Below are 10,532 nucleotides of genomic sequence, written 5' to 3' on the forward strand. Positions count from 1 at the left end.
AACAAATCCTTTGTTGCGGAGACCTACTTTGCATTAATCATCATATTATCTTTTGTGATGTATCCCACACTCTGCGTTGGGGTCCTGCACACGCACAAAGAGCGAGGGCCAGGTGTGTGCTTCAATTCAAATGCACCTGTGTCCAACCACCCCGCCCACGCCCACCTCAAGATTGGGGAGGCGCGCCAAAGCGCAGCTCCTCCAGCGACGCCACCTCATTTTTCCGAAGGTACAGCTCCCGCAGCGCGTGGCAGCGGCCAAACGAGCGCAGGCCTGAGATGCGGTTGATGCTGAGGCTCAGCACCTCCACATTTGGGAGGCGCCATAGGACGGTGACGTCAGCAATGTCCTGCCCCCACCTGCGGCGGCAGACATATTTTAGACGTGCCAATAGGTTTGGTGTGATAAATCAACGTCCGTACTGCATTGCATTGTACAAAAGTGACAGGCAGTTTGTATGCAGGGCTTGACGCACAGTCAGCTGGATGTGCATCAGCTGGAGAGCTTCAGGTGTAGGGCGCGTATGTGCTCACAAATTCAGGCTCCTGATCTGCGCCATGTCATCCAGCTTTGTCTTGGCCCGTACCATGGCCTCTGTCAGCACAACCATGGCCGCTGCTAGCGCGGGGGTGCCGCCTCGCAGCACTGGCGGTGTGGTCGACGCTTGGTCAAACCATGGCCGTGCTTTCCAGACAGCTACGATCAGGCCGCAATCCTCCACTGGATATCGATACAATCAAAATCAAAGAGCCAGTCCTGCCAGGGTGCAAGCCTGTTGCAAGTCGTCGGCTGGATTTGCACTCAATGCACGCGCAGCGGCAGCAGCGATGTGCGTGAGGTGCGCAAAGATGTATGATACGTTGTCTCACAGCTGATCTCGTATATAGACATTTTGTTTGCCACGTGACGCCTGTTCATATTATAAATCGGTGGACTCGTTGCATTTTCAGCAGGCGTGCAGCTTCTGCCTTGTGTCGAGGGTGCATCACCACATCGACAAGCTGGAGCGCAGGTCCATAGAGGATCACAAAGAGTTTTGGCAACTTGCGTTTCCAAGACCCGTAGCCCTCGATAGCCGCGGCATTCGTGATCTGGGGCACTCGCGTCGTCCAGTCCCGCTTGCATAGGTGCGGGAGCAGCTGCGAATAATATGAATGATACAATAATGGAAGTAATGGCCATGCGATGATGGGCTCGGGGGTGCAGAGGAGGAGCAGTGCTGAACTGCGGCAGAGCGCTGTGCCTTGCGCACCAGCAACAGACACGGATGCACAAGCGCAGGGGCATGGCCATGCCTGAGTTGAGCAAGCTGACAGCTTATTCCGCGAGGCAGCTTAGCTGCTGTACTGCCGGGTTGCCAGCAGCGGGTGAAGGTCAAATCCGAGGAGCCACCCACAGCCCTGCGCACATCGGGCCCGCGATGCCCCTGCCCCGGCGTTCGCAGAAGGGCCCCCACCCGGGCGCTCACCGCAGAGGCGGCAGCAGCAGCGATGGGGGCCACCGACGACTATGTCGAGGAGAAGGATGCGCCGATCAAGGCGCTGGACGAGACCGACATCGCTTTCCTCAAAAACTATGGCCTTGGCCCCTATGCCGCCCCCATCAAGAAGGTGCGCTCACACCGACCCGCCCCTGCCGGTTCCGCATGCGTACGTGGTGCGTCCATGCCTGGGGGCAATTGCATTGGACCAGGTCGCCAGCAGCGTCGGCCGCGCCCACCCCGCAATACATCTAATGCCCGGCAGGTGCAGCATGCACAAGAGCACCATGGCAGCACCCCGTGCAGCTCGATCATGCAATGTTCCAATTGAAACGGCCTGGACCAACGTCCCCTGCAGGTGGAGGAGGACATCAAGTCTATCATGAAGAAGGTCAACGACGTGTCGGGCATCAAGGAGAGCGACACCGGCCTCGCGCCGCCCAGCCGCTGGGACCTCGTGTCGGACAAGCAGATGATGCAGGAGGAGCAGCCGCTGCAGGTCGCGCGCTGCACCAAGATCATCAACCCCAACACCGACGAGGCAAAGTACGTCATCAACGTAAAGCAGATCGCGAAGTTCGTGGTCGGGCTGGGGGACAAGGTGGCGCCAACGGACATTGAGGAGGGGATGCGGGTGGGCGTCGACCGCAACAAGTACCAGATCCAGATCCCGCTGCCCCCCAAGATCGACCCCAGCGTGACCATGATGACGGTGGAAGAGAAGCCCGACGTCACGTACAGCGACATTGGCGGCAGCAAGGAGCAGATAGAGAAGATGCGCGAGGTGGTGGAGCTGCCGCTGCTGCACCCGGAGAAGTTTGTGCAGCTGGGGATTGACCCGCCCAAGGGCGTGCTGTGCTACGGGCCGCCAGGTGGGGATGTGCGTGTGTCCGGTGTGACATGTGCTGAGGGTGGACCTGGATATGCGCATGCGCGCGCGTGCGGGCAGGTCATGTTTGGGGAACGGGAGTTACGTCAGCTGGAGGCCGCCACGCGGCGCGAAGTGCTAGGCGCGTGCCCAGTCTTTTTATGTTTCGGCAACGGCTTAAGGCTATGCATGTTCCTGCTGCAGCATTCGCGTGCAACCACGTGCAAGCAAGCTGGTAGCGAACGCCAGCAAGCCAAGCTGCAGCCACATGGCACATTGGCCCCAGCCAGTCCCTCAGCCCCTCCGCCACATGCGCGCCCCCTCCCTGCAGGTACGGGCAAGACGCTCCTGGCGCGCGCCGTGGCCAACCGCACCGACGCGTGCTTCATCCGCGTCATCGGCAGCGAGCTGGTTCAGAAGTATGTGGGGGAGGTGAGCCACCTGGCTGGGGCTTGGTGCTGCAGGCGTGGACGATGGCGCCCAGGTTCAGGTTGTGGTTGGCTGTTCAGCGCTTACCTGGATTGGTGTGGCGAATCATCAGGATTTGATGGGAAAGCCCAAGGTGGCTGCAGAATCAACAGCGAATGTTGTTAAATGCGTTGGGGCGCTGCATCATACCAGCAACGTGGCATCACAGCACTCAAAACCTTGTTGCGGGCAGCATCCAGGCCGCACTGTCGTGGGCTTTTTGGACAGCCTTGCACGCTCTTACGGTCTTGCTTTGTATCGACTGTTCCCTTGGCCACTGTTCCCTTGGCCACGGTTCCATTGACCAAAGCGACAACGTGCCCGCTGGCCGCCCTTTGCGCCTCTGTCAAACTCCCGTCTTACCCTCTTACTGGCTTCAAACCCGGCGAACACCCCCAATCCCAGCCAGCCCCAGACCCCAAATCACTAACCCCACCACGCCCCACAACCCGTCAGGGTGCGCGCATGGTGCGCGAGCTGTTCCAGATGGCGCGGTCCAAGAAGGCTTGCATCATCTTCTTCGATGAGGTGCGACGCCGCCCCCCGCTGCTGCCATGTCCAACAGCTGCCGTTCTGGGGGTTGCGGTGCGACCATTGTCCCTGGCTGGGTGGCGCTGCGTGAGGCAGGCCGCCTCTGAGGCCCCCTCGACATGCCCGCGGCCCTGAACACGCCTGATGCAGGTGGATGCCATCGGCGGCGCGCGCCACGACGACGGCGCGGGCGGCGACAACGAGGTGCAGCGGACGATGCTTGAGATCGTGAACCAGCTGGACGGCTTCGACTCGCGCGGCAACATCAAGGTGGGCGCCCCGGGGGTGCTGGTCCGGTCCGCCCCCGGCGGTGCACTCTGCGGTTTCCTTGGGGCTTGGCCCCCCTGGAGTGGTGGTGTCGCAGGTGTAGCGTTTTGTTTCACTGCGGAGGGCTGCCTGGCTTGAAAGGACCTGTGCCGTCAACTCAGCCACGCCCTCCACCACACACACCCGCCAGTCCCACCACTCAACACGAACTTCATTTCGAATCTCGTCCTCTGCTGCCGCCAGGTGCTGATGGCGACCAATCGCCCAGACACGCTGGACCCCGCGCTGCTGCGCCCCGGCCGCCTGGACCGCAAGGTCGAGTTCGGCCTGCCAGACCTGGAGAGCCGCACCCAGATCTTCCAGATCCACACGCGCGCGATGGCGTGCGAGCGGGACGTGCGGTTCGAGCTGCTGGGGCGGCTGTGCCCCAACAGCACGGGCGCGGACATCCGGAGCGTGTGCACCGAGGCGGTGGGTCTCGTGTGGCCTGGTCCGCGGGCTGGGGCGGATTTGTCAGCTGGCAAGTTTTTGCTGTGCACTGTGCTGTGTCGTCTGCAGCACAGTGCATCGGCAGGCGGTCATGGAGTATGCCTCCCCGCCCCTTACCCTGCACTCTTGGCTGCTCAACTGCAACACTCTGGCACGCAACTGAATCGCCAGCATGCACGCGTGGAACCTTTGACGCACCCCCAGGGCATGTTTGCGATCCGGGCGCGCCGCAAGACGGTGACTGAGAAGGACTTCCTTGACGCCGTCAACAAGGTCATCAAGGGCTACCAGAAGTTTAGCGCCACGCCCAAGTACATGGTGTACAATTAGGAGGGCGGTTGCTGGGGGAGGAAGGGCGGCGGCCGTGCGCCGGCCGCAGGCGTCGCCTGCGGGCGGCCTGGCCCTGGGCGCGCGAGGAGTGCGCGTTGGGGGCGCCACGGGTCCTTGCGATGTGACTGCGGGGGCGCGGGCCCCTGCTGGAAAATGCAGGAGTTGCCACGCAATCAGTAAATGCAGCGATTGAAGGTGATTGCTGTGGCCGACCAATTAAGGGAGGGGACAGCAGGCCGAATGGCTGCTGTGGCATCGGTGGCCTTCAGAAACAGAATCACCCTCGTCATAGCAGGCGCCAGATGCATTGCAGCGTCACGTGGACAGGCTGAAAGACACAACAATCCATAGCTCCATGCTTCTGCGTCGCCACGATGGCGCAGGCGGCCTGATCGCCCCCGCCACACGCCCGCCTTTCCTACGCTGTGGATGCGGAGGCTAAGAAAGTGCGCGGCACAGAGCGCACAGTCGGACACATTGTTTGTTGGCCTCTGCATCAACCCAGTAATTCTTTTATATTATCTGAAACATAGGACTTTGTTGTGCTTTTCGCCGCCTCCTTTTCCTGTCAAACCATCACAATGATCGCCAGCCGTGCCTCCAACATGCGCGTGGCCCACAGGGCCCGCAGCTGCAGCATTGTCTGCAAGATGTCTTCGACGGATCGCATCAAAGCAGTTGCAGCGTCCGTCGCCACCACTGCAGGCGCGTAACGGCGGCGGGTGCAGGAAACGTCTGGAGAGCACCACGTCCGCCGCTTTCGGCGCCTTGCTGCTGGGCCCGCCTTCACCCAATCCACGGTCAGGCTGCAGGAGCCCCGCATGAGGCCGTTTCCAATGCATGCGCACGCCAATGGGCCCTCGCATGAGCCGCCTCCGCCGCCACCGCCGCCGCCGCTGCACACCTCGCCCCTCGCAGCGCTCCTGGCGGCACCCGCGCCTTCTCTGGCTAGCGTGACGTTCTTGAACGTGGACAACGGCGCGACCGTGTCCTCGCCAGTGCACCTGGAGCTGGCCGTCAAGGGCTACGACGTTTGGCCTGCTAGTGGGTGCCCGGCCCAACCACTGCGCCTGGCAGCCGACCACATTGCATGCACCCCCATGCGACGGCATGGAGCGGCCTGGGTGCTGCTTGGTTCCAGGCGCATTCATGTGTTGCTGACATGAACGATTTTGTTCTCCCAACCCTGTTGTCCCATGACCGCTGCTCTTACAATGTGACTCATCCCTAGGCGAGGGCGTGGTGCCTGGCACCGGCCACTTCCACGTGATCGTGGACCGCGCCAGCTCCGAGAAACTGGAGGAGGGTGACGTCATCCCCTTTGACGCGACACACCTGCACTACGGGAAGGGGCAGGTGCGCCGCCGTCGCTGCCGCCCCTGCCTTCGCCAGTCGCGGGCGCCGGGCACTGCGCGGGGCGCCCGGACTTGCGTGCGTTCCGCCGCAAGGCAGGCGATGCAACAGCCCTCACCGCATATGGTTTCGATTGCAGGTAGCTGTGTCCAACCACGTGCCTGATGGCGCCGGTTGATGCGGGAGTCTGGCTGCTTTACCGTCGCACCTCGGGGCTGCACTGTAATCGACCTCTGCTCACTGCGCTGGACCACATCCAACACATGCTGCCCCTTTGCAGGTTTCTGTGGATGTCCCCTTGACCCCGGGCAAGCACACACTCACTCTGCAGTTCGCCAACGCGCTGCGTGAGTCACAACCGTCAGCCCTGATTTTAGGGGTTTGTTGCGGCTGACCGAGCATGTGGCCACACTGTGATTCTTGGTTGCTCATTTGCTGCAGCAGGGCGAGCGCCGCGTGTGTCATCACGGCCGCCCTCGCAGGTGTCGCTCGCCATTCAAAAGCAGGCCTGAAACCTGCCTGCATCAAACCCTCCATAATTGCAGATGAGAGCTACGGCGAGGCGGAGCGTGAAGACATCTCCATCACTGTTCAGTGAAATCCAATTTCAACTCAGCGACGCAGCTTTGCGCCTCCAATCCAACACCAATTTGCGACTCAGCACCGCTGTGCCTGACTTGACGCCTGGGCGGATGCCGTATTCGACCACCTGGCACAAAATTTTCAGCGCCGACCTGCGTGTTGGCGCGTGTGCGGAGCAACCTTTGCCATGGGGTGGGTCACCTGTGTCATCTCATCTGGTCAGCGCGACACAGCTGTGCCCCATGATGGCGCCCCCAGGTGCAGCAACACCCTGCAGTGTATTTTGAGCCTCAAGGAACCTGTGATTGCTCTCTGTAACAAAGTATGAGGTCTTATTACCGCAATGCTGTCATTCAACTGGGTGGCCTGGTGAAAGGCCGCCCTCCATGCGCTGCTTGTCCGCTCGAGTCACAGGCAGCCCTGCTGATAGGCTCATTGCAGTGTGTTCTTGTTAGGGATTTTATCGCTCTATTATAGGTGTTTTACACCTTTGCTGAAATGCGCTCCTTCCGCACAGCCCTTCCCGCCCGGTGTGACCAGGCCCACCCAGCAGGGTGAACATGTGTGTGCACTTCACCGCTGGCACCAGCAAAACAGCCACTTCCCAACCCGCTGGCACGCGCTGCCGGGGCCTTTCTGTGAACTACTCGCTTTGATTCTCGTGTTTATTGGTCTCGGGCGACTTCGCACCCGCTGCTAAGCACGGGCCAGGGGGCACAGCTCCACAGCGGGGCGCTTGGGAGCAATGGAGCGCAGGAGCTCTCACTCAAGTGGTATGGACACAAATGAGCTGGTTCGACAGACCCTGGAGCTCGTGAGTGTGATCTACGGACGTTTGGGTGTTTGCACACGGGCTGGCCTAATGCGCGACCACGGTGGCTCGGGCGCAGCGCTTCGAGATGCGATCCGAGCCAGTTATGGAGGTCACCCGCGCTGTGAGCCTGCCTGCACCTGACGGCGTGCTGCACCTGTGCTGCTGCGTGGCCCGGGCACACGGCAGGTGGAGGGAATGGAGCATTTGAAAGAGGACGCCCGCAGGCTCTACAGGTAATCATTGGCAGGGTGCGTGGGTACAGGCAAGGCGCGACATGCAGCCGCTGCACATGGCCACCGCGGCGCACGCTGCAACCGCCATGCGCTGCGAGGCGGCCGCACGCTTATCGGAGCTGCACGTTCACTGCAGGTACATGAAGCGGACAGAGGTGCTGGTGTCAGACCTGCGGGTGAGGTCTTGCGCAACGTGCTGCGCTTTGCTTGCACTAGACCATGATAGCCAATCCCGTTGGCTGCACCATGTGCATCTCTGCCCCTGTCCGCCCTTCATGCCGTCCGCGATGCCTCCCATGCATCGGGCCCCATGCACGCCGCGCACGCTGCCGCCCACTGTATTGCGCCTTGAAACTCCGCCCGCCCCGCGCACTTGCCCAACGCCGGCCAACCCCGCTGTATCTCCTCACCTGTCGCACCTCGGCAGCCGTATGCGTCGACAAGGGACCCGGCGCTCTCTGCGGCGCTGGGCCACGTTGAGGCGGAGCTAAGCGCAGTGAAGTACATGCTGGAGGACTGTGCAGCAAAGGGCAAGGTGGCAGCATTCATGCAGGTGAACAGTTCAGCTTGTGCATCAGTGTGTTGTGTCATGGCCGGGGTGAGGGTTCTGGATGGGTGTTCCCAGTTGTATGTGTGCGGGTGTGGATGTCAGTAGGTAGCAGCGCACGTGCAAAGCTAAAGGAACGAACGTGGCTGTATACAGACGCTCTGTATGAGGGCCCTGCCCTGAAAATGGACAGTTGCGTAGGGCTTTGCAAGCGGTGTTACAGGCCGATCAGGTGGACTGCTGAGCAGCCATTGGAGCAGGGCGGAAGCAGCATGCAGCCACGCGGCGCAGCGAGCATGCGCACGCGTTGAGAAACACGTCCGCCATGGGCCTCCTGGTGTGTGTTCCAGCCACACCTGCACCACAAACCTACCAGCGTTGCGGACAAAGCAGCCGTCATCACCCAACAATCGGTCCACGCACACAGCCTTCGCAACGCACCGCACCCTCTGTGCGCCCCGCGCAGCAGCCAGGTCTGCCTCAAACAACCGCACCTGTGCTACTCAACCCCTGCAGGCAGACCATATGCTGGCCGGCTTCTCAGCTGCAGTGGCGCGCATCGACATGGCCCTCGGGGAGCTGCCGCCCAAGGCGCTGTCGCACCTGCCCGACACCGCCGACGACGTGATGGGCCTCCGCGCCATCCTGCAGCGCACCACTTTTGCGCTGCCAGAGGCGCACCTGCAGCTGCTGGCCAGCTTCAGGGCGGCGTGCGATGGGGTGAAGGCGTACGCGGCAGACTTGGAGGAGAAGTGCAAGGATATCCTGCAGGCGGTGGGTGGGGGTTTTGGGGTTGTGTGATGCCAGGGTCCTTTATCAAGGCCTGGAGTCATTGGCGGGGTACGTTGCTGGGGTGCAGGCCAGCGCAAGTGGCAGGGTCCTGCATTGCGGGGCGTGGCGCCGCTACTGCATGCAGGGGCCGGAAGTGCCGGGTGCAGCCACCTCTGCGTGGCGAAGCCTTCCGCAGAGTTGCGCCCTTGAGCCTCGCCCCAAGTGAGGCTCGTGGTGGCCATGGATTAAAATTGTGACAAGATGCCATGGCCATGGCAAACATGATTGCTGTTCCAGGTCAACGGCGAGCGCGCGCTTAACAAATCGGAGTACGCCGCCGCCGTCGGCGACCTCCACCGCGAGATCCGCACCCAGCGCGCCTACGCCATCGCCGCCGTCGTCGACTCAGCCAACGCCTCCGCGGCCTTCGCTGCCGCCGCCGCCGCGGAGGGCGCCGCGGGCGACCCCGCCGCCGTCGCTGCCGCTGCGGCGGCGATGGCGGCGGCGCGGGACCCGAACGAGGCGTATGGGGACCACGCTGAGCTGTCGGCCTATTACCTAAGGGTGCTTCTTGACGTCATCAGGGTGGCGCATGACGTGGAGGATGAGGCGGTGCCCCTGGAGTACTTGTGCCCCCTCTCTACCCTCATCATGCACGTGAGGACCAATGTGCACGCACGCGTTCGTATCTATGTGCAGACCTGTGCGCGTATGCATGTGTTTTGTTTGTGTTGGGGGAGAGCTGGTGTGGGGTGCTTGCACACCCGGCAAGGCGGCCATGCGTTGGAAGCATGTGCGAGGGTCTCAAACAGATCCAGCGGGCCCACACGGGATCTGGATCGGCCATGCCGCAACGGATTGGGGCGCGACAGCTTGTCTGTGCACGGGCCCAAACCGACAACTCCTGCCCCTCACCGCCGCCCACCAACCCGTTCCTCCCATCCCTGTCCCCTGGCCGCAGGACCCGGTGGTGCTGCTGGAGAGCGGCCACAGCTTCGAGCGGCAGGCGCTGCTGGACTGGTGGGCCAACGGCCACCGCATGTGCCCCAAGACGGGTGGGTGCGTGTGTGCACCGCCTGGGTGCACCAGCGCGCTGGTGGCGGGTGCCATGGCAAGGCAGACTGCGCGCGGGGAGATCAAGCATTGGGGCCAGCCATTTGTCTGGGGCCACAGGAACGCACGGCGCCAACCACTGGTCACCGGCGGACGGGGCGCACGGAGCTCGATGAAGCTGGTTGTTCCTGAATTGTGACGGGCCACCTCATGTTGACTGCGTGCGCCCCTCCCCTTGTATTGGCATCCCCCCCTTACTCGTGGTGTCTCAGGCATCCCTCTGAAGGCCGGGAAGCTGATGATCGCACCCAACGTGCAGCTCAAGGAGGCCATACACCGGTGGGCGAGGCCAGGGGGCTCAGCTTGGCGGGACCAATCGCGCGGGGTCTTTCTATGCAGCAGCAGCCCAAGGAATAAGGGGCTTCGGGGTTGCACGCGGTGTGCGAGGCGCTTCTGCGGCAACGCATCTGCAGCCACGCAAGCCCCGTCGCGCTGCACACTGGAAGGCCATTGCGATGCGAACAGCAGCGATTGGTGGCTGTGGATGAGTGGCTGGTTGAAGATACCTGTTGATGTGGCTTTATTGCCATGGCCCAACATTTTACCCCGGAATCCATCTCGAATGTGTGCTAGTCCCACAACACAACATCTCACTGAGACGTTCGTTGTCGGGCGCCGTAGTCAGGCAACCTCCCAAATCGGACCGCCGCAGCTCCCCTCGGCCCACGTGCGACCCCCCCCCCCCC

The 10,532-nt window shown here is 62.2% G+C and overlaps 3 protein-coding genes across 3 annotated transcripts; all 3 read left to right on the top strand.

Moving 5' to 3' along the window:
* Positions 1 to 1,490: 1,490 nt before the first annotated feature.
* On the top strand, positions 1,491 to 4,433 carry MNEG_6814 (26S proteasome regulatory subunit T1; the record flags this gene model as incomplete). The annotated part of the gene is made up of 7 exons (XM_014044712.1): positions 1,491 to 1,610; positions 1,839 to 2,352; positions 2,680 to 2,780; positions 3,273 to 3,344; positions 3,498 to 3,617; positions 3,858 to 4,085; positions 4,308 to 4,433. The coding sequence occupies 7 exons, from the start codon at positions 1,491 to 1,493 to the stop codon at positions 4,431 to 4,433; spliced, it is 1,281 nt and encodes a 426-aa protein (XP_013900166.1).
* A 581-nt stretch (positions 4,434 to 5,014) lies between these two features.
* Positions 5,015 to 6,384, top strand: MNEG_6815 (hypothetical protein; the record flags this gene model as incomplete). Its single annotated transcript, XM_014044713.1, has 5 exons — positions 5,015 to 5,027; positions 5,352 to 5,477; positions 5,665 to 5,789; positions 6,067 to 6,133; positions 6,332 to 6,384. The coding sequence occupies 5 exons, from the start codon at positions 5,015 to 5,017 to the stop codon at positions 6,382 to 6,384; spliced, it is 384 nt and encodes a 127-aa protein (XP_013900167.1).
* A 2,103-nt stretch (positions 6,385 to 8,487) lies between these two features.
* On the top strand, positions 8,488 to 9,962 carry MNEG_6816 (hypothetical protein; the record flags this gene model as incomplete). Its single annotated transcript, XM_014044714.1, has 4 exons — positions 8,488 to 8,736; positions 9,031 to 9,390; positions 9,695 to 9,788; positions 9,907 to 9,962. The coding sequence occupies 4 exons, from the start codon at positions 8,488 to 8,490 to the stop codon at positions 9,960 to 9,962; spliced, it is 759 nt and encodes a 252-aa protein (XP_013900168.1).
* Positions 9,963 to 10,532: the final 570 nt, after the last annotated feature.

Source organism: Monoraphidium neglectum, assembly GCF_000611645.1.
Source record: "Monoraphidium neglectum strain SAG 48.87 unplaced genomic scaffold scaffold01146, whole genome shotgun sequence".
NCBI classification, from domain to species: Eukaryota; Viridiplantae; Chlorophyta; class Chlorophyceae; order Sphaeropleales; family Selenastraceae; genus Monoraphidium; species Monoraphidium neglectum.